The sequence below is a fragment of the Acinonyx jubatus genome, chromosome D4 (assembly GCF_027475565.1).
Source record: "Acinonyx jubatus isolate Ajub_Pintada_27869175 chromosome D4, VMU_Ajub_asm_v1.0, whole genome shotgun sequence".
In the NCBI taxonomy this organism is placed as follows: domain Eukaryota; kingdom Metazoa; phylum Chordata; class Mammalia; order Carnivora; family Felidae; genus Acinonyx; species Acinonyx jubatus.
This window is the reverse complement of record NC_069391.1, coordinates 22,281,420-22,304,814: the sequence shown is the minus strand read 5'-3', so window position 1 is coordinate 22,304,814 and position 23,395 is coordinate 22,281,420. Positions and strand designations below refer to the sequence as shown.

Sequence of the window (23,395 nt, the reverse complement as noted above, 5' to 3'; positions counted from 1 at the left end):
AAAATTTGTACTCAAATGAAGAATATCATGTGTGTCTAAGGTACACATTGTTTGAGAACCACTAATTAAAGTTCCTCTGACTTGCCCAGTTAAACCTGCAAGCCAATTTTATATCATGTCCCTCTGTTTTCTCAAGCTTCTCCTTGATGTCCCATTTTCAGCCTGACAAGGAGAGGTGGGTAGAGGAGAAGAGTATGTACTCAGACCTGGGACTGGGATAGCTTCGTTTTGACTGTGGGCAGTTTCTTCAGCTTGCCTTGCTGCCTGTGAGATGAACCCAGTGGTTCAATTAGTTGAGCCTGCTCTGTCCTTTTAAAGTCTCAGGGCCCTGACTCACCCTGCTCTCTCAGTCTAGAATGTTTTTCTCTCCTAACTCACTCCACCCTTCCAAAAGCCATCTAGTTATTAGAACCTTCCAAACAATCCTTCCTGAGTTCCTCAGCCCTTTTTGCAAGGTCCCCAGTAATCTGTGCAAGCGCCCATTTCTAAATTCAACAAATCTACTGACCACCTACTAAGCACCAGGTACTGTTTTATAAGGCCTGGAGATTGTTTCTCATGGAACAAGATAAAAGATAAAAATCCTTACTCTTGTGGAATTGGTATTCTAGTGAAGAAGGCAGACAAAAAACAAAACAAGACAGTAAGTAGTAAACAAATTAGAACGTTATATGTTAGGAAGGGAAACAGGAGTGGAGATGGATGGGTTCCAATTTAAGCATTGTGGTGGTGGGAGAGCTTCACCAAGAAGACATGATACGAAAGGGTAGGAGAGTGAGCCATATAGCTGCCTACAGCAAGAGCATGCAGCCAGAAATGCCAGGCAGGTTGGAAGGAGAGAGCAAGGAGGTCATTGTGACTGGAGCAGGGAAGTCCAGGAAGAGGTCAGGGAGGTTATGGGTGATCGATCAGATTCTATCCAGCTTTGTAGGCCAGTGTTAAAATTTGGGTTTTTACTCTGAGTGAAATGGGAAACCTTTTCAGGGTTTTAAGCAGAGGAGGGACATAATCTGTTTCACGTTTTTAAACCATCTCTCCCGCTGCCGTGTAAAGAATAGACAAGGGAAGAAAAGTGCATTCAATCGGCTATTGCAATAATCCAGGGGAGGCATGATGGTGGTTTGCACCATGGTGGCAGGTGTGAAAGTCATAAAATTAATATTTGTTAAATTCGAGTTGCGGCATTAATTATGGCTTACATAGAATGCATCACTAATATGCATTCTGCAGTGGGTTTTTCCAGCCTGGATTTAAGGGAAGGGTAGGGAGAGGAAGGAAGAGGGATGGTTTGAGGTTACCTAGGAGACCGAGCATCATAAATCTGAAAACCTGAGATGGTTCTAGGCCTTCAGGCCTCTGGCGCAGCAATAATTCTGTGGCCGAGCCCACCAGCCGTTTCCCAATGACCATGCGCAACAGGCCAGGTGGGAGCCTATGGAAAACACAGGACTTTCGCAAAGCAGGACAAACGCATTCCGGGAATCGTAGTTCTGCGCCCTTGCGCAGGCGCAGTGGCTCTTCGCGGGCTTGCGCGCGCAGCTCCTGCAGGACCAGCTTCTAGAAGCTCATTGCGGTGGCGTTGGTCCTGACTGCGGGTGCTAATGCAGGTAGTGGTTGTCCCGGGCCCCTGATTTGGCGGCCGCGGCCAGGTCGCCGGCTGCAAGGATGCACCCGGGTTGGGTGCATCCTTGGTGGGGTGGGTGGGTGGGTGGGTGGGGAGCCGAGCGATCTCCCAGTGCACTCCCGATGCTGCAGCTTCTGGGAGAGGTGGGCAATGTCCTGAATGACGGAGCTTTCCTCCATCCCCTCCCTGCTTCCATTCTCCCTTAACTTGGGTACGCGGACTTTTTCGGCGGGAAAATTCCTTTATGTGTGTGCGTGGGGGAAGGGAGCATTGCGGTGACTGCAGGATGTTTAGCAGCATCCCTAGGTCTACTCGCTAGGTAGGTACCACTAGCACTCCTCCTCCAGTCGTGATAACCACGTCTTCATCCGCCCCCCACCCCCTTTGAGAACTTCTGCCTGCCTGCGTCACATTTTCGCGGAGCTTCTATTGTAGGCTCCCTGGAGACCTAGACGAGTGTCTTAGTCACCACAGAGCCCCAGGTGCTCAGAGCGGCGTCAGGTACGTGGTAGGTGCCTAATATTTGGCGAAGGAATAAATGACGTCATGCATTCGTGTGTGCCGGGCTCTGTGCTCAGAGGTGGGGGAATTATTGGTATACTTGCAATAGGAGGAGAGGGCTTTCACTTGCCGCAATGTAGTACATCTCAGACTGTATTTTCATCTCCTGGGTGCTCTCTGAGGGTGAGGACCCCACCAGATCTCTCCACGCTTGTCATAGTTTCCTGATCTCCAGTTATTTGCAGAATGAAAGCATGCGTGTAACACACGATAGGCTCTGTGCAAAAGAGCACTTGGGCATCAGAGAAACCTTTGTGCAAGAGGTGACAGTTGAAAGGAGTCGTTTTGAAGGATGAGTAAAAGTTTGGTAGGAGAGAAAGAAGACAGCATTCCAAGGAGAGGGAACAGCACTAGTGCAAAGGATGAAAGGGGATATAGTTTTTGTTTTTTGTTTTTTTTTGTGGCTGCAGCATCCATCAGGGGCAGCTAGAGCTCAAGAGGTGAGGTTCTCAGGGCAGGGTCTCTAGATCATCAATACATGGCCTCTGCATTTGAATTTCACCCTGAGACAGCTGGGGAGTGATAGGTCCCTATTTTGCAAATTAGAAGGGATCCTTAGGCTGCAGCATGAGACTGGATTGAAGGTACCTGTACATTTGTAGTTTAAGTAGGATCGGGGCACCTGGGTGGCTCAGTCGGTTAAGGGTCCGACTTCTGCTCCAGTCATGATCTTGCTGTTGGTGAGTTCCAGCCCCACATCAGGCTCTGTGCTGACAGCTGAAGCCTGGAGCCTGCTTCAGATTCTGTGTCTCCCTCTCTCTCTCTGCTCTTCCCGCATTCATGTTCTGTCTCAACAATAAATAAACATTAAAAAAAAAAAAAGGTAGAATGGGGAGGTTTTTAAGAAATAAAACTGCCAGAACTTGGTTGTTGATTACGTGAGAAGTTTGAGAGGCAAATACGAAATCGGGCTTCTGAGTTGAACACCTGTTGGGAATATGTGGCCATTCACTGCAACAGGACAGGAGGAATAGAATAAATTTGTGACTGGATTCTCTTCTAGCAGTGTGCCTTTTCTGATGTGTTTTGCTTATGAAGAGTCTTTAGTCTGAAGAAACCGTTTTCTTGGTGGGTATCTTTAATTACCCTTAAATTAACTCCCCAGCCTTTCCCCCACAAAGAAAATTGCTCTTTAATGTAGCAGTTGGGCAGGGCTGTTGCTGGCCTCTGTGTATGTTTATGTCTGTGAACGATACCAAGAACAATGTTTTTAGAAGTAATTGTTTTACCTGTTTAATATCTTTTATTTCTTGACAGTTTCTGCAAGACCATAAGCTGAATGCCTGGAACCCTTGATATTTTGCTGTCCCTAGTGCCTGTCGGTGGACTGTACTGTTAATTCACCTAGAGTCTGAAGGGGACTGTATTCCTGCTGGTGATACGTTTTGCACACTGTAGTACCTTGGACGAGATGACAGCCATCTCCCCGGACCCTCAAACTCTGGCCTCAAGTGAACCAAACAAGGTCCTAAGAATGGATACTCCTGGGGATCAAGAAGCTATCCGGAGAGGAGATGCGACTGACCCAGAGACTTTTAGACAGAGGTTCAGGTGGTTTTGTTACTCAGAAGTGGCTGGACCCAGAAAAGCCCTGAATCAGCTCTGGGAGCTCTGCATTCAGTGGCTGAGACCAGACATCCACACGAAAGAACAGATTTTAGAGCTTTTGGTGTTTGAGCAATTCCTGACCATTTTGCCTGGGGAGATCAGGATATGGGTAAAGTCACAACGTCCTGAGAGTAGTGAGGAAGTAGTGACCCTCATAGAGGATTTGACCCAAACACTTGAAGAAAAGGAAGGTGAGAATCATAGATGGTGGAAGGAAGAGGGAGTAATTTCCTCAAGGTGTGAAAGTAAACTCCTCCAAAGAAAGCAGTTGATTGCTAAAATAGGAGTCCAGGTTTGGGGTTGGGACTCGGTTTGGATCAGCCTCACCTTTTACTGTAGAATCTTGGGCAAGCTATGTAACCTCTCTGAACTTTCATTTTTTTTTTAATCTGTAAAAAAGGGGTTCCTGTCTGTTCTAAGTCTTTTGTGAGGGTTAAACAGGTCAAGGCATAATACTAATTTCTTTCCTCTTCCCCTTGAGTAAGAGGGACTCTTAGAACATGGGAGAGAAGGAAATTATCTGAATGTGTTTGGAGTCACAAGCATATCATCCTGCCCAGGCCTCAACTTCTGCCTCCAGCGGGTGCAGGAGCACGTTTCCAGAACGGGGCTGCCCGATAGCTGCAATGATGGAAATGTGTTCTGCACGGTTTTGCTCTTCAAATTGAACATATGAAATGTGGCGAAGGCAAATAAGGAATTGAATCTTAAATTTAAATAGCCTTACGTGGTGAGCAGCTACCCTATTGGATAATGCAGTTCACAGCCTTAAGGGAGGAACAGCTGACTTATACTTTTATGCCTACATTCTTATAAATGTATAAACTATGAATTATAACTTATCATTGTAAGATATGGATAAAAAGACTTCTAGGGTGAATAGCCCTTTGAAGGCATGTGGTTCAGCTTTTATAAAATTCCTCTAATATCCTACAATGTTCCAAATATGTGTAACATATGAGTTACCATAAGACTCTCAATACATATGTACAAGTTTGTATTCTACCCAGAGTTCCACAGAAGTGGCATTTACCACCACAGACTTGAATTGTGCTTGCACAGCTAAAGGCATATTCAACATTTGGGTTTCCTGACTTTCCTCTCACTTGTCTGTCATTGCAGTGTGGTGCTTCTCCAAAATTAGGGCCTCTATATGGAAGCCCCTGCAGTAAAGAAGTTCATGAATTGATTGCTTTAGCCTTCTGTAAGAACAGTTTCCCTAAAATGGTCCCTTCTTTCTCTTTGATTATATAATTCTGATTCTTAATTTCTGTTGATTGTCTAATCAATAAGCTGCCTAAAATTCTTTTCATAAGAAAGTGAAGCATGATTTAAAAAATACTTTTCTCTTATTAGAAGAGCTGTTGACATTGCCAGGTATGTAATATATTTAGTTGATAGTTTGGCTTCCTGATTTCAGTCTTTAGGAATCTGCTGGTGACCCCAGAAGAAGGGTCTGTTCCTGAGACCATCTTGGTTCTCTCATTCAATAAATGACTCTACAAGGCATTGTGCTAGGACTGTGAAGAAAAGAAATTAACACATAAAACAAAATGCTTTTTTACCTTAAAACATCCTATGAATATTTTAAAAGAATAATTAGTATACCATTTAAATTCATAAAACTGTAGGTGTATGGATTGAATGAAATCAGTTATTGTGAGCTTAGGAATCGAAAGGCTTTTTTATGGAGTAGGGGAAAGAGCTTGGATTTTATTTATTTTTTTTTTAATTTTTTTTTTTCAACGTTTTTTTATTTATTTTTTGGACAGAGAGAGACAGAGCATGAACGGGGGAGGGGCAGAGAGAGAGGGAGACACAGAATCGGAAACAGGCTCCAGGCTCCGAGCCATCAGCCCAGAGCCTGACGCGGGGCTCGAACTCACGGACCGCGAGATCATGACCTGGCTGAAGCCGGACGCTTAACCGACTGCGCCACCCAGGCGCCCCAAGAGCTTGGATTTTAAGAGTGTATCTGTGGCTTTTATCTGTTTTAAAGAGTAGGGAAAAACTGTTTCTTCTGACGTTTTTATCCAGAGAGACCTGTAAGAAATTCTAGTCTGAGGAACACATTTGAAAGACCAGAGTGTTCTTCTCTCCCCTTCTTAGATCCAGCCTCTCAAGAGTCTGTTATTTCTGAAGAGGAGAACCCTGAAGAAAATAAAATGGTTTCTGTCCTTCCAAGTGCTGAGTCCCAGGTAAGCTTCCCTTCACTGGTTTTCATTCTTTAGTGAATACTTACTGAGCTCCTACAGAGTGGTATAAAAATATTAAAGAAAACAGTCTCCCTTTTCTTCATATTCTTCGAGCTCATTCTTCAGATGCTATTTTATTTCAGTTACCAGAATTTGTCACAAGTCTGACTCTAATGAAAATAACAGCTCTGTGGAGCTCCTGGGTGGCTCATTCGGTTAAGCATTGGACCTCAGCTCAGGTCATGATCTCATGGTTCATGAGTCTGAGCCCCGCCTTGGGCTCTGTGCTGACAGCTCAGAGCCTAGAGCCTGCTTCAGATTCTGTGTGTGTCTCTCTCTGCCCATCCCTGCTCGCACTCTATCTCTCTCAAAAATAAGTAAACATTTAAAAAAATTATAAAAAAAACCAACAAAATATTTTTACTAAAATTCTTCAATTATTCTTGGTAAAATTAGTCAAGTGGAAATAGGGTTATATTTTCTTAACACAGTAAAACTCTAGCTGAACAGTGTTGGAAAACAAAAAGCAACTCTCCTGTAAAAAGATATGGCTGTCTAATCATGCTGCTGTTAATGAGTATTTCTTGAATATTCTAGCCAATGCAGTAAGGTAAAAAGGAAATGAGGTAAGTATTGGTGTGAAAGAGACAAACGTGTTATTTGCAGATGACAGGGTCTATTTGTAAACCTCTGAGTATCAACTGAATAAGTACTAAAACTCGTAAGAGTTGAGAAAAGTGGCTGGTTACAAGTCGATAAGCTTTCTATAGACCAATAATTACTGGTTAGAAAAAAATTCTTATTCACAATAGTAAATAATACCGCTAAAATAGACTCATAATAGCTCCCAAAAGTATACCCAGTTCTTAATCCCTAGGACCTGTGAATGTTAAGCCGATGCAAAAAGACTGTGTTTTGTGTGTTCATTAGGAGTCCATAACATTCAAGGATGTGGCTGTGAACTTTTCCAGAGGAGAGTGGAGAAAACTGGAGCCTTTTCAAAAGGAGCTCTTTAAGGAAGTGCTACTGGAGAACTTTAGGAACCTAGAATTTTTGGGTAAAGATATCTCTTCATGATCTAACATACAAGCTGTGTATCTTTTTGTTCACTATTATTGAAAGGTAAATGCTATTAACTGTTTTGGCTGGGCATGCAGGGTTGACCATGACTGATCCTAAAAGTGTGTTCTGAAAATGTACTTTTCTGCAATGTTTTCTCCAAAAAAAAGAGTTCTGCTTTATTGAACTGGAAATGTTGAGTATCACTGTGCTGTCATCAAGGGGCATACCTTCCTTGGTTTCCTCCTCATATTCCAGTGTTGATGTCTGTATGTGAAAGCTTCTCTTCCCTAGAGAACCAGAGGCTGTGTGTGAATGTTGGAACATTTTTGTTCTATGCAGAAAACAGTCATTTGGTATTCTTTTCTCTATGAGCAGGCTTTGCAGTTTCCAAATTAGATTTGATTTCCCAGCTTAAGTGGGTTGAACTGCCATGGCTGCTGGAAAAAGAAGTCTCAAAAGGCTCCAGACCAGGTGAGTTGGTGAAAAGCAGATAAAGAAATTAAAACGGTTGTTTAGCCAAGTCATTTGTGAAGAGCTTTTGAAATGTTGGGTGGGCTGGATGCTAAAATGGAAAGGTGATTAGAATATACCCCTTGCCTTCCTGGAATATTCATTTTAGTGAGGAGACTGTTGGTGTAGGTCCTCTGAGAAGTGGATGCCAAGACACGATCAGCTATGCCAGAGACTTACTGGGGAGAATTTCAGTGAAGGAAAATGGGGATTATTGGAAGAGGCTAGAGGAGCTTTCAAGAGCATAGTGTGACTGTAACGTCTGTGAGTGAGAGAGGGAAGGGAGAAAGGTTGGGTAGGAAGTATCTTAGACTGCAGTGCTGCTTAAGAAAGTTTTGGCAAGGGGGCGCCTGGGTGGCTCACTTAGTTGAGCGTCCACCTCTTGATTTTGGCGCAGGTCCTGATTTCACTGTTTGTGATTTCGAGTCCCGCATTGGACTCTGTGCTGACAGCACGGAGCCTGCTTGGGACTCTCTTTCCCTCTCTCTCTCTGCTCTTGCCCCACTTGTGCTCTCCCTCAAAATAAATAAATTAATAAACAAACAAATAAACTTAAAAAAGCTCTGGCAAGGCCAAAAACTGGAATCACCTGCCCGTCAGATTCCTGAGTCTCACAAGAAATGGACTTGCCCAAGTGTCCCTGCTGTACTTGCCATGGACTGGGAGCAGCTTATGGGAAAGTGGCCTTGGCATGAATGTGGTGGTGGATATTCAGGGCAGCTGCAGGGACTGGTAAGTAAGTGTCCCAGAGTTGGAGATCTGCGAAGTGCATCTGTGTGGATGCTATAATATGGGTATCAGAACAAAAGGTGTTAGTAATGGGATGTGTACTATAATAATGCATGTGTAAGGAACAGTGGGAAATACAGGAGCGACAGCTTTTTTCACGTTTAAGTTGAATCTAGAAGGAAAAGTAGGAATTCATCCAATGGACAATATGTAGAGTATAATCTCATCTTTGTTAAAAGCAAAAAAATGTTACATGTACAGGTATTAAATATATAGCTATAGATAGATTTTTTTAATGTGTGGAGAGCTTTCATGTTCACCCTGGTTATCTTTGAGGGATTACATTTTTTTTCTTTATCCTTCCTTTATATTTAACAATAAATGTATTAAATTTACATTTAAAAATAATTTATTACAATACTTTTTTATATTAAATAATTTCACTTAGCTCTGTTCCACCTTTTATTTTATATAATTTAAGTTTATTTATTTTGAGAGAGACAGAGAAAGGTGGGGAGGGGCAGAGAGAGAGAGAATTCCAAGGAGGCTCTGCAGGGTCAGCACAGAGCCTGACAGGCTTGGACTCACAAAACCATGAGATAGTGACCTGAGCCAAAATCAAGAATTGGATGCTTAACTGACTGAGCTACCCAGGTGCCCCTTAGCTCTATTCCATCTTCTTAAATTTTATTTTATTTTTAATATTTTTATTTAATTTTGAGAGAGACAGAGCGTGAGCATGGGAGGGACAGAGAGAGAGGGAGACACAGAATCCAAAGGAGGCTCCAGGCTCCAAGCTGTTAGCACAGAGCCTGACACGGGGCTCAAACCCACGAACTATGAGATCATGACCTGAGCCGAAGTCCTACGCTTAACCAACTAAATCACCCAGGCGCCCCATCTCTATTCCATCTTAACCAAAGTCAACCTGTTGGCTCTTTTCAGTATAGATACACAAATAAAGAATATTATGTTTAATATAAATGATATAAATATGTACCTCTCCACCCCAGAACCATCATGTAGATGTACACCTTGTTTAAAAAGTTATTTACAACAGACTGGAGATGACGGACAAAGCAGAGTCAGTAGTTATAATTCATAAAATACTTAAGTAAATCAGCAAGGAACTGATTTTTCTAATGCTGAATTTGTTCGAAAAATGGGTGAAGAACTTGAGCAGATAGCTGACAAAATTAAAAATAACTGACAAAACTAAAATTTAAATACCTGCAAATTTGAAAAAATTTTCCCAGTCACTGGTCAACAATGAAATATACATTTAAAGCAGCAGATCTACTTATTATCCATCAAATTTGTAAAGATTTAAAGAAAGATCATTTGACCAGAGAGGAGGACTCAAATACTTGTGTTCATCATCTTTCATATGGTGGTAAAACTTTTCTACCCTTGGTTCCATAACTCCACTTTTATGACTGTTTTCTGAATATATATTAATCATTTGATAAACATTCAGTATGGGAATGTCTCAACTATAATGCATCTAAACGATGAATTACTACTGATTCAAATTATTCTTACGAAGCATTATCCATGAGATGGGAAGGAATTATGAATGAAAAAAGTAACGCCATGTTATACATGGTTTTACTTTTAAATGTATACAAAAGATTTATTCTAAAATATAGAGAAAAGTGTCTTTAAAAAATACACAGAATTTTTAACAATGGTTAGCTTCTGGGTAATAGAATTTTTGTATTTTATAGTTAGTGCTTTGAAAAATAGTTTCATGAGGGGTATGTGGGTGGCTCCATTGGTTAAGTGTCTGACTTGGTTTTGGCTTAGGTCGTGATCTCATGGTTTTTGAATTTGAGCCCTGTGCCCGGCTTGGGAATCCTCCCTCTCTCTCTCTCTCTCTCTCTCTCTCTCTCTCTCTCTCTCGCTCTCTCTGCCCCTCTCCCACTCGTGCTCACCCTCTCTCTCAAAATAAATAAACATTAAAATAATAATAGTTTTACGAAAGTGACAGTGTGATCTTATGATTAAGAGCCAAGTTGAATGATGATGGCTAGTAAATGAATTCAAAGTTCTGAGAAGGGTGTAAATAGAATATAGTATTAGAGAAGGCTGTGGAGATTGTGGGACTTGAACCCTAGGCCCTGTCAAATTTATGTGTTTGTAATAGTGAATAGTTGAATAGTGAATAGTGAATGCTTGGGATTGCATTTCAGGTAGTACAAAGACTGAGAGAATAGGATTGAGAACACCACCATAGTGTGTAGGGACAGAGAATGGATGCCTGAGTAGAGTGTATCCATAAGATTGATAGGGCCAGACTGGGGTAACGTGTGAAAGTCTAGTGTAGTTGATGTTACATGTCTGTGATGTGATTAACATTTTCTATAAACTTAGTGCTATTTGGCTGCTTTGAGAAGCAGTGTAGTATAGGGATCAAAAATATAGGCTTTGATAAACATTAAAAAATAAATAAAATGGTTAAAAATAAATTATGGGCTTTGGTGCCAGACTAGATTAAAATCTGCCACTTACATGTGACTTTGGGTAAGCTCCTTACAGTCCATGTGCCCAGGCTGTCACATCCACAAAATAGGGATAATGACAGGACCTACTTTATAGGGTTGCTGTGTAGATTAAGTGAAATACAAGTGCCGGATGTGGGACCTGGCATTTACTAAGTATTCAATAAATGTTTGCACTGTCGTCATTATTTGGAAAAAGGGTAGATTGTAGAGAGAGTGAGTTTGAACATATTACAGAAATTTGAAATGAGGGTGAGAACATGCATCTTTATTTTAACTATAAAGCATAAATTCTTCATTTTCCTCAATATTTTTCCTAATCCCTATATTTACCTAGTTTTCCTATATTACTTTTCTCTTCTCTGTTTTGTAAGATTCTGAGAACTGTCCAAGCCACGTACCTACTGTTCATAGTCCTTACTATTTATCTGTATTCCTGTTTCAGTCCCAAATATGATAGCTCCCTTTACTGCAACAGGACATACCCTATTTATTATGTCTTTTAGAGTGTGAACCTAGAGGTGAATTGAAGGAATCCTTTCGAAATCAAGATGCTCTCCTGGATGAATCAACTTTAAATAAAATAATAGAAAGATGCCTAATGGGTGGGGATCATGGCTTAATGGGAGAATCCCGGAAGCGTAGTAGTAAGGAATATTCACAAGGCGCAGTCACACAAAAGAAAACTCATGGGAGAGGCAGTAAGGGTGAGGAATTTGACCCAGATAAGAGCCCCTTTGGAAGTAATTTCAAACAAACCTCGGACATAATTAAACATCTGAGAGTCTACTTAAGGAAGAAATCTCGGAAGTATAATGAATGCAAGAAACCCTTCAGTTTTCATTCAGACCTTATGAACCGCAAAGAACACACTGGAGAAAAGCCACGGAAATGTAACGAAGGCAGGAAAGCCCTAGGTCACTCTTCATCTCTTACTGAACATCAGAAACATCAGAAAATGGGGAGGAATTTGGGGAGGAAGGCCCAGAAATGCAGTAACTGTGGGATAGCCTTTACACGAAGCTTGTCCCTTACTAAGAGAAGAAACTGCACTATATGTGAAAAATGTTGGAAAAATCTACATCAAGATGCATCCTCAGATAAAGATGAGGGAGCTGAGATGGGAGAGAAGACCCACAAATGTAGCAAATGTGGAAAAGCCTTCGGCTATAGTGCCTCCCTGACCAAACATAGGAGAATTCACACAGGGGAAAAACCCTATATGTGCAATGAATGCGGAAAAGCTTTCAGTGACAGTTCATCCCTCACGCCACATCACAGAACTCATAGTGGAGAGAAACCCTACAAATGTGATGATTGTGGAAAAGCTTTCACCCTGAGTGCCCACCTCATTAAACATCAGAGAGTTCATACTGGAGAAAAACCCTACAAATGTAAAGAATGTGGGAGACCCTTCAGTGACAGTTCATCTCTTATTCAACATCAGCGAATTCATACTGGAGAAAAACCCTACACGTGTAACAATTGTGGAAAGTCCTTCAGTCACAGCTCATCCCTTTCCAAACATCAGAGGATTCATACTGGAGAGAAACCCTATAAATGTGGTGAATGTGGAAAAGCCTTTAGACAGAATTCTTGCCTTACTCGACATCAGAGAATCCACACTGGAGAAAAACCCTATTTGTGTAATGACTGTGGGATGACTTTCAGCCATTTTACATCTGTCATTTATCACCAGAGGCTTCATTCGGGAGAAAAACCCTACAAGTGTACCCAGTGTGAGAAAGCCTTCCCTACCCATTCGCTCCTCAGTCGTCATCAGAGAATTCATACTGGTGTAAAACCTTATAAATGTAAAGAGTGTGGAAAATCGTTCAGTCAGAGTTCATCTCTCAATGAACATCATCGAATTCATACTGGAGAGAAGCCCTATGAATGTAACTACTGTGGAGCAACCTTCAGCCGCAGCTCAATCCTGGTAGAACACCTAAAAATTCATACCGGAAGGAGAGAATATGAATGTAACGAATGTGAAAAGACATTTAAGAGTAACTCAGGCCTCATCAGACATCGGGGATTTCACTCTGGAGAGTAGTTCTTGAAATACTGTAAGGGGGTGTGGGTGGGGGGTGGGGGTGGTGGAATCTCACCAAATTGTCCCTTATTAAAAACCTGGGGTGTAAACTACCACAGCCTTGATCTGCAGCCACAACTTTGATGGGTTGGCAGCTAGGAAAAACACTTTCTCCCATGCACGCTTCTTTGGCAAATCCTAATTTGGGTTGGCAAAGTCACATTGAAAGTGAAGAACGCAGGCGAGATGGGCAATGATTCTAAAAGGCCAAACGCAGATTTAAAAAGCAAGAAGCGGTGCACAAGACCCACTTAACCATTTCTCTTCAAGAGGTTTCTCTTAGCTTCTAGCAAGAACTGGTAGAATTCTGTTCCAGTTTGCCAACCACCTCGCTATATCACCTTGGGGCATGTCATTTGCCCTTTCTAAATTTGAGTTTCTTTACTGGTACAATGAAGTGGCTGAGGCTCATGATTTCTGAGTTTACCTCTGATCCTCTCTGAAGCTGTGGGAATAAGCTAAACACTTGGCTCGTTGGAATTTTCAAGTTTCTGTGGTAGGAAATTACTCAAGAGCCTGAGCTTCTAGCATAGTGAGAACGAAGTATACTCTTGGAATACTTGATGCCAAATCCCTAGACTGTCAGCAGGAACAAGTCAGTGAAGCTCACGCAGGTGTGTTTTCAGGGAGCATTTTAATTGGACAAAGTATCCCAACCTGTTTTTTCCTCTGGACTTTGAGTAAGGGGCTTAGGAATCTAGAGGGCATGCGTGGGAGCCATCTCAGCCATGAGAGTACCAGTCCTCGGAAAATAGGTTGGGGGCTGGGGAGGGGGGTGGTAGGGGAAGAAATGGGTGCTGAAAGCAGAGCTATTCTGGATGGATTGTCTTTTGCAAAATAGAATTATATTTTTTTAAAAGTTTGCTTATAGTAAGTATAGCTCCTTGTAATTGGAGTGCAAACATTGTGTATGGCAAAGGTCACAAGCTAAGAATGGGCCATTTGATATGGTTTCGTTAGTCTGCACGATAAGGGGTGTGTGTATGTGTGTTGGTGGAGTTGTCACCATTTAAAAATTAGATTTCATATTTAAAAAAATAAAGGCTTGCCTTGAAAAATTGCAAGGGGTGACCACACTGGCCCATATTTCAGTGGAGTAGTCAGCTGGTTTGGTGTGGTGCCTGCTGCCTTTACATGGGGAATCCACTCTTCTACTTGCCAAGTTCTCTCGTTTATAGGACCTGACTTACCCACTATAGGAACTTGATACTATGATCCTCTGCCATCTGGAGAATGCAGATCCTAAAATCTAAAGAGACTCTATTGATACGGATATTCAGGAAAAGAATGTAGAAATCAAAAAAAAAAAACTTTTCAGTTACATTTTCTTGTTGAAACTGGACCTGAAAGGAATAGAGTGTGCAGATACTAGTGGATTGTTACTTAGAAATCTCATTGGTGGAGTGTGAATAACAATTTCTAACTGAAAAAGGAACTAGAGCCCTGAGTCCATTTGGGTTACGTCTCAGGTGATAGGGTTCTGGAGGTGCCCTACTGATTCAACAGTGGTACTAAAAAGTTCCTCAAGTTGAAGTTTGAGGCAGCTGTTATATGAAAGAGAATGAAACCAGAAAACTTTTGGCTTATGGAAGAAGAACTTTCATGCTTACTGGAGACTCAGCAATATTTGCTGTGATTTAATAGGTGTGGGTTTGCAGTGCTACCTCTGGATTATACTGTTGGTTTCTTCCTTGTACCCCAACTCTCCCCACCCCAAAGCTTGTAGTTCAGATACTGCTGAGTGGTCAATTGATCTGCATAGTTAATTGCTCAGTGGACCAACCAGAGACATTCTAGCCATGAAAGGAATATGGTTTATGAGAATCATTCAATCTGGTCTCAGTGTTTTTTGTGAACATATATAAACCCTGGTTTGGTTTTTTTTTCTGAAAAGATAGAGTATGTGAAGGGAAGTATTTAAAATTCTTGAGAAGAGGCTTGTTCCAGGATGTTTACCAACATTCTCCAACATTCATAAGAGGATGTTTTATACCATTGTTGGGAATCTGGAACATAGTTTTTTTTAACAAGTTTTTTGGGGTGTAAGTTACATATAAAAGTCATTTCAAGGGTATAATTGAGTTTTGGCAGATTCACTGAGTTGTGCAGTCATCACCGTAATCCATTTTTAGAACATTTTATAACCTCAGATCCCTCGTGCCTGTTTACAGTTAATCCCTATGCCTACTCTTAGTCCCAGGCAACCACTAATCAGTTTACGCTGTCCGTAGAGTTGCCTTTTCTGGACATTTTATACAAATGGGGTCATATGTGGTCTTTTGTTTTTCATTAACGTGTTCCTAATTTCATATTATAGTGTATCAGTCCGTTATTTTTATTGTTAAATAATACCCTATTTTATGGGTATACCCTATTTTGTCCATTCACCAGTTGAAGGACATTTGGGTTGTTTACAATTTTTGGCTGTTAAAAAGAATGCTGCTTTGAACATTGATGTATAAGTCTTTGTGTAGACATGTCTTCATTTTTCTTAGGTAGATGCCTGAGTGGCTGACTCATCTGGTAAATTTTTGTTTAACTTTTTAAGAAATTGCCAAATTGTCTTCTCAAGCGAGTACATCATGTTGCTTTCTGAGCAGCACTGTATGGTCCCATACAATCTGGGAAATACAGATCCTAAAATCTAAAGAGATTCCATTGACAGAAAAATTCAGGAAAAGAATGTAAAAATCATACAGAGTGACTCTTCAGTTAAGTTTTCATTGTAAAATTACACCTCAAAGGAATAGAGTGTGTAGATATTAGTGGATTATTTCTTAAGAATTTCATTGACAGAGTCTGAATAATAATTTCTAACTGATGAGGCAGCTGAAGCCTTGAGTCTGTCAGGTGTCTCTACATCCTCACTAACCCTGGTTATATTATCTGTTTTTATGAGAGCCCTCCTAGGTATTTGAAATGGTATCTCTTTGTGGTTTTAATTTGCATTTCCCTGGTGGCTAATGATGGTGAGAGTCTTGTCATGCGCTCTTTAACTATTTATAAATCTTTGGGAAAATATTTATTCAAGTGTTTTTTTTTTCCATTTAAAAAATTGCCTTATTGAGTTGTCATGGTTTTTAGTCTACGTAAAAGTCTTCTCTCCAGTATGAACTCTCTAAATACCAGGTACTAGCCACAGAGAGTAACCTCAAACCCTGCTGCATGGTATTTATCAAAAGCTTGCTTTCAGTAACTACTTCTGTGTAATTGCCTAAAGGATATTTGATCTGGGCCATCATCCAAGTTCTTAAATTCATTTTTATGCCCTATCAGCTCATCAAGAGATTTTAAACTTTTTTTGATTCCTTATAGATTTGTTTTTATTAACCAGTATTTGACTTTATGCTTTTTATATACATTGATGGGTATTAAAATCAGCCCTTTAACACATTCTAATTTAAAATGCAGATCTTGCTTTTAAAAATGTTTCTTCTTACGGAGTTTCTGTTGAAGAAACTTTTTTCAGCTCACAGGACAAGATAAAAGCTTCTCCTGTCAGTGAGTCTACTTTTATTTACTTATTTTTGAATTAGTTTTTAGTGTGGTAAAATACACAGAACATAAAGTTGAGCCTTTTAGCCCTTGTTGGGAGTACGATTCGGTGGCATGAAGTACATTTGCATTGTTGTGTAATCTTCATGACTGTCTATCTCCAGAACTTTTCTGTCATCCTAAATGGACACTTATTATAGTTACTCCTCATTCTGTCCTGCCCACAGCCCCTGGTGACCACTGTTTTACTTGCTGTCTCTCTGAATTTGAATATTTGTCTTTTTGTGTCTGATTTCTTACACTTAGCATAATGTTTTTAAGGTTCATGATACAGCATGTGTCAAAATTCCATTACTTCTCAAGGCTGAATGATGTTCCATTGTACGGATGTACCATATTTTGTTCATTCATCCATCCACGGACATTTGGGTTGTTTCCACCATTTTGGCTATTGTTAGTGGTATAAAATAGAGTCCCTAGTTCTAAGCAGATGTTCTTAATGGCATCTAGAATGGTGATCCATTCCAGAAGGTTTTCCATTTACTTTGCCAAGGTCCATCAGAGGAATCACTATCTGTGGCAGCTATAGCCTTACAAAACGTGTTTGTTAAATAAATAATAAGACCTGGAAGTTGAAATTAGTCCTTGATCCAGGGGCTGCAGAGTAATACTGTTAGCAGTGATAAAAACAAGTCTTATACATCTTCGTGAGAGCTCTTGGGTGACCAGGTAAATTGTCTTTGAGCAGTAATACTTTGAAGTTGTGAGCAGATCTCAATAGTGGACTTAGAAAATTGAGTAAAAACCATGTGGTAGGGGTGCCTGGGTGGCTCAGTCGGTTAAGCATCCGACTCTTGATTTCAGCTCAGGTCATGATCTCAAGGTTATGGGATTGAGCCTCACATGGGGCTCTGTGCAGACAGTAGGGAGCCTGTTTGGAATTCTCTCTCCCTCTCCCATGGCCCTGCCCCCGCTTGCACGCGCATGCTGTCTCGCTCACAAAAAAAACAAAACAAAACCATCTTGTAAACAGTTGTGTTGCAATCCAGGTTTTGTTGTTTCATGTATAGAGCACAGGCAGAGAAGATTTAGTGTGATTCTTAAGGGCCCTAGGATTTTTGGAATGGTAAATGAGCATTGGTTTCAACTTGCAGTCACCAGCTGCATTAGTCACCAAATGAGAGTTAGCCTTTCCCTTGAGCCAGGCACTGACTTCTCTCTAGTTATGAAAATCCTAGGTGGCGTTTTCTTATAAGACTGTTTGGTCTGTATTGAAAATCGTTTGTTTAATGTAGCCGCCTTCATTAAATTGTCTTGCTAGATCTCCTGGATAACTTCCTGCAGGTTCCCCATCAGCATGTGCTGCTTCGCTTGCTGTTAAGGAGACAGCTTCTTTCCTTAAACCTCATGAACCAGTCCCTGCTAGCTTCAGACTTTTCTTTCTGCAGCTTCCTCGCTTCTCTCAGCTTTCAGAGAATTGAGGGGAGTTAGAGTCTTGCTCTGGATTAGGCTTTGGCTTAAAGGAATGTTATTGGTTTGATCTTCATATCAGCAGTAAGGCTGCCTTGCTTTCTTATTCATGTACTTATGGGAGCGCTGCTTTTAATTTCCTTCAAAAAACGTTTCCTTTGCGTTCATAACTTGGCTAACTGGGGCAAGAGGCCTAGCTTTTGGCCTATCAGCTTTCAACATGCCTGCCTTATTAAGCTTAATCATTTCTAGCTTTTGATGGAAAGTGAGAAATGTGTGACTCTTTCACTTGAGCACTTCGAGGCCACTGGAGGGTTATTAATTGGCCTAATTTGAGTATCATGTCTCAGGGAATAATGAGGCCAGAAGACAGGGAGATGGGGACAGAGGGTCGATGGAGCAGTCAGAAACATGCACAGCGTTTATCGTTGGTGTTCGTTGTCTTACGTGGGTGTGGTTCTTGGCACCCCAAGACAATTACATGAGTAACATTGAAGATCACTGATCATAGTTTACCATAACAGCTATAATAATAATGGGAAGGTTTAAAATTTTGTGAGAATTCCCAAAATGAGACACCTAAAACGAGCAAATGCTGTTTGAAAAATGGTGCTGGTAGACGTGCTCAACACAGGTTGCCACAGATCATCATTCAGTCTGTGAAAACAAAAAACACCACAATCTGTGAAGCACAATTAAGTGAGATATGCCTAGGTTCGTTTTCACAAATGCTACGTTTATTAAGGCTTCATATATACAGTGCACTTTAAGAGATGAGATGAATGAATATTCCCCAGAATATTCCTGCAGAAATCCAGTCTTATGTGTAAGACTGATGTGTGTTGGAGGGCAGGTAGGATGCAGGTCACAGTATGGTTGCATTTAACAGCGAAAATGAACTGTGTTCATTGCTAAAAATGAAATGTAAACATAGCACGTGGGAACACCCAGGAAAGGTGGCTCTGATGCTTGGGGATAGGAGTCCATTGTGTTCCTTGCTGCCACGGTGCAGGCCCTGCATTGTAAAGACCTTTCTTTCCAGCCCTGGTGAGGAGTTTGTGTTTTGTTACCAGGGCAGTGGGGAACCAGTAGAGGTTCTTCATGTGTGCATGTGTTTGCTGATAGAGAACTTCTGTTTTTGCTGTTTTTTTTGTTTTGTGTTTTCCTCAGAATTGTTTTTCCGTTGTGGAACAGCTTGATGCAAAGAGAGACAAAAATTTTAAGATTCTGGAAATACACTGTCAAATTATTGTCTATACAGGATAGCACGTTCATAGGGTCTCTCCTTTCTGTGGAAATATGGATGTCTCTATGATCTGATGTAAGGGATCTTTTCCCCAAACCAGGGCACTTGTGAAATGTCTCTCCTGAGTTAATCTGATGCTTAGTAAGTTGCAAATTACTAGCAAAATATTTCCTACCCTGAGAACATTGGTGAGATCTCTCTGCTGGGCTCTTTCTCTCATAGGTTCTAAGGTTGAGAGGTCCTTCCAGGTTAGAGTCTTCAGGTCTCTACCCCTACAGAGTGGTTCTGATAATCTACAAGCCTTGCTAAATATCTGCAGCTTTTCTGGGGTTTTTTTGCCATTGGTATTCAAGATGTTTGTCAAGATGTCCCATATAAAATGAGACCAAGGAGAGCATTCCTCTAAAGTAGTAATTAATGGATGCATAATCCCTAGTTTTTTCTCTTTGAAGAATCTTCATTTTTCTCACTGGATTTGCCAACCTCATCAGAACCTTCCTTTAGCTCTCAAAGCATCTTTAAGACCATTGTTTTAAAGGTCTTGTCTGGCAAGTGTGACCTCTGGGCTTTCCAAGGTACATTTTCTGTTGATTTATTTTATTCCTTTGAATGGGTCATACTTTTTTGTCTCTTTGTATGCCTTGTGATTTTTTGGTTGTTGTCGAAAACTCAGCATTTGAATCTTACAGTACGGTTAGCTCTGGAAATCAGGCTTTCCCTCTTTTCAGAGTTGTCTTTTTTATTGTTTTAGCATGTCTCTGTGCTGGGGATCAGTCTGTGAATGCTTAAACTTTTCTCAGCTCTCTTCTGACTCTGTATTTCCCTGGGAGGAGTCCATGGTATTCTAAATTCTCCCATATATCAAATTTTTTCTCAATGTCTAAAAAAAACCCAGGTCCTGTCCCTTAATCCTCTGGAAGCTACTTGAGCCAGTGGGGGTTGGAAGAATGGTAGTTGGCTTCTGTGCTCTTCCTTCATGATCAGAAGCGGCCACCCACAGTCCGAACCCAGAACTCCGACATTTAGAGACAGAGGTTTTTATTACTTCCTCTGGCACCAGCAAGCCCAACTACAGATGTGGGTTTCGTCTCCACAGCTGCCTCCCCCTGGGCTGGTCAGTAGAGAATGAGTGGCTCCTACTGTCCTGAAGGCTAGAATCCACCACTAATCATTGCAGTGTACCAGTCAGGAGTTCCCCTGGGAGCTGTAAGTTTTAAAATAGACTTCCTCTATTCCAGAATTATCACTAGCTACCTTTTTCCAGTACAGTTGTTGTCTACGTGGACAGATGGGTTCCTGGCTCTTCCTTCTCCGCCATCTTCCCTGTCATCACTTCCTTCATGTCTTTGATCTTTATCTTGCTTTCTGGAAATTTTCTTTAGCTTTATCTTGCAACTCTACTACTAAATGTTTTGAATGTTTTATTTGTGTTGTCGCATTTATAATTCTAAGTGCATTTTCTGATTCTCTTTTCCTTTTTTGTTTCATGGGTGAATTTCTTTTCTCTGAGGATGCTAATATAGTGTCTTTATTCCATGTTCTTCTGCTCCCTGCATTATCTGTCTTTGCTCTGAGTTGCTTTTAATCTGTTTTCTCTCTTTCACATTGGAGGCTTTCCTCAAATGTCTGGAGAGCTTTGACTATTCGCATTTAAGAAGAGGGCTCTAAAGAGCTGAATGGAAGGTATTTCATTTAGTGCATGCAGCACTGTCCGATAGCATAATGTGAGCCACACATGTAATTTCAAATTTTATAGTAGCTGCTTTTAAAAAGCAAAGCAGATGAGGTGAACAATATATTTTAGAGACATATTATTTCAACATACAACCAGTGTAAAAATTGACTAGACATATTTTTTGCATTGTCTCCAAAACCCAGTTGTATATTGTATAAAAGTTGCAGCACATCTTAATTCATACACTAAATTTTTCCTTTGAAGTACTTGATCTATATTTAGATTTATAAAACTTAGCATTGAAAAGTAGATTCACCTAGTTCTTCCAAACATATCTTGATGTTAATGTAAATGTACTTAAAGTTTTCCAATAACTGGATCAAATATCAAAAACATTACTTTGATATTTGCATCCACATTGACAAAACTGCTCATTGTTTTATTGGAAGAATTGATTTGATTTTGAAGCAAAAGCAATCATTTTGAAAATTATTTAAGTAAATTCACTAACTCTTGTGTCCACTCAGTATTGTGAACATCAAATTTGGCAAAATAATTGCATGAAATGGAAATAAAACTAAGTTTTATCCAATCAACAAACCATTCTTCACATTTGCTTTTTTCTTTTTTGGCATCCAACTTACACAGAATACTATTGATTACATTTAAAATTTACATATTGACCAATGTTAGAAAAATGTGTACAATTGTCATTTTTTATTTGTATTATGAAGTGTTTCAATTTTAACTAAATTATTTTACCTAAATAGGTACAAGTTTTTCCTGTTCTTAGGAGTTTCATATTTAGCTCATTCACATGCAGCGTTCAGTTAAGGAGAAATATGAATCACACTGCCACTTTTTGTCCATGATTATTGAATATATGGCAAGCATTCCTTTCATTTTAAGAAAACCTTAAATTGAAATTCCTAGTACAGGAAATCTTTGTAAAAATTCTTTTCTAACTCAACCAAGGAACATTGGTAGAGAACACAAGATCATTAAAAACATTATCCTCACCAGTTCCATAACCTGGCAATGATAATTTTGTAGCATTTGCACATTATATACTGAAGAATTTTAACATCTGTATTCTTGACTCTCTTTAAGAGTCTCCTTGAGAAAACTGAACACAAATATTTTCAAGAGTTATCAGACACTGGAACAAAGCAATGAGGGAAACATCATTCTCTTGCTTTAAAATTCTAATACAGCTGGTCTTTTGACTTAACATAGCTGGAGTCTCATTCTTATGATAGAAACTCGTTTTTCTGTCTCTAGCTGAAATTCTTCTTTGACAGATGGAAAAATGTCAAAAATACCTGTCATGAGTTTGAGTTTTTAGGCAATGAATTGACATTTCTTTGTAAATTTGGATGTTCTTTGAGACAGAATGTACCAGATTTTCAATGGGCACTGTCTTAGTACATGACTCATCCAAAGCTAAAAGTAAATACTTGGAACTTTCTGAATTTTAAATCAATTGATCTTTGATAGTATTAGAAACTTCTTGTATTCTATGAACAACTTTGTTTAGAGAGTTAATTGAAAATTTCAATTTTTGTAAATGTCTTTTTAAGTCTTTCATAATTTCTAAATTACCATAACTAACATAATTTCTTTTTATCGTCTCTCCATGTAAGATTTCTTGTGTATGTGTTAAAGAATTCAACTATTGCATAGCTGGCCAAGTTGACAAGTTCAAAATCCTGTTAAAAACTGTTTAAATTTTTTTGATGGAAATTGCTCATTTCATATAACTAATTTTGTGGAATTTTTTTTTTTTTTGCTGTTAGAATACTTAAACTCACTAGATTGTTGCTGAAAGTGACAAATATTAGCTATTGTCTTAAATATTGTCTACTGTATCTAACACATTTGTATACAACAAACAGCTTCTTCATTTTGCTGTGCCTGCAGTAAGTTGCAATGGCCATTCATCGATTGTGCACTATACCCTCTCCCCCTTTTGTCTTTCCTGTACTAGTTGTAGTACTAGCTTCTGTATTGCACTGAATTCTGCCTCAGTAACATGCCTTCATTTTGAAATTTAAATATTTTCCCTTATTTTTTTATCTAGAAAAAAGTTATAATTAAAATAGTATCTCAGTTGGTGGTTAGGATTTGCATAGATGTCACTGTAACTGTGCTGTCTGCATAGGTATGCTTTAACTTGTGCTAGCTACATAACATGCCCAAGTAAACACATTGTGATGTTCTTTCAGTGCATAGAAGAAAATCATCTGAACTGAAACAATCCGTTGATAACTGTGTAGATTGAAGTGTTTATCTGTAATACTAGAAATAATGCACGTCCCTCTACAAGCATTACAGTACAACATCCTATGCGATGCAACAGTTAAAGTGAATTGTAGTTCTACAAAAACAATAAAGTTGTGTTTAATGGAAAAACATTGACTCTGCTTCAGTTTTTTAAGCCTCAGAATGTGGCACTGTCTGTACTTGGAGTCCTAAGAAGCCTTCAGCAGCTACCATATTGGACAGTACAGAGTCAGAGTAAGCAGCACTAGCCACAGAGAGCCCAGCAGATCAAAGTGCTTAACTGATAACCGTTCATTTCCCAGGCAGGCATCCTACATTGTGTTGCATTCCAGTGTTTTGTA

General features: G+C 40.0%; 1 protein-coding gene across 1 annotated transcript; it reads left to right on the top strand.

The window, feature by feature from the left end:
* The first annotated feature begins 1,487 nt into the window (after positions 1–1,487).
* ZNF483 (zinc finger protein 483) lies at positions 1,488–23,183 on the top strand. Its single transcript, XM_015068640.3, has 6 exons — positions 1,488–1,607; positions 3,443–3,984; positions 5,903–5,991; positions 6,919–7,045; positions 7,426–7,521; positions 11,297–23,183. The coding sequence occupies exons 2-6, from the start codon at positions 3,597–3,599 to the stop codon at positions 12,844–12,846; spliced, it is 2,250 nt and encodes a 749-aa protein (XP_014924126.1). The 5' UTR covers positions 1,488–1,607; positions 3,443–3,596; the 3' UTR covers positions 12,847–23,183.
* The last annotated feature ends 212 nt before the right edge of the window (positions 23,184–23,395 follow it).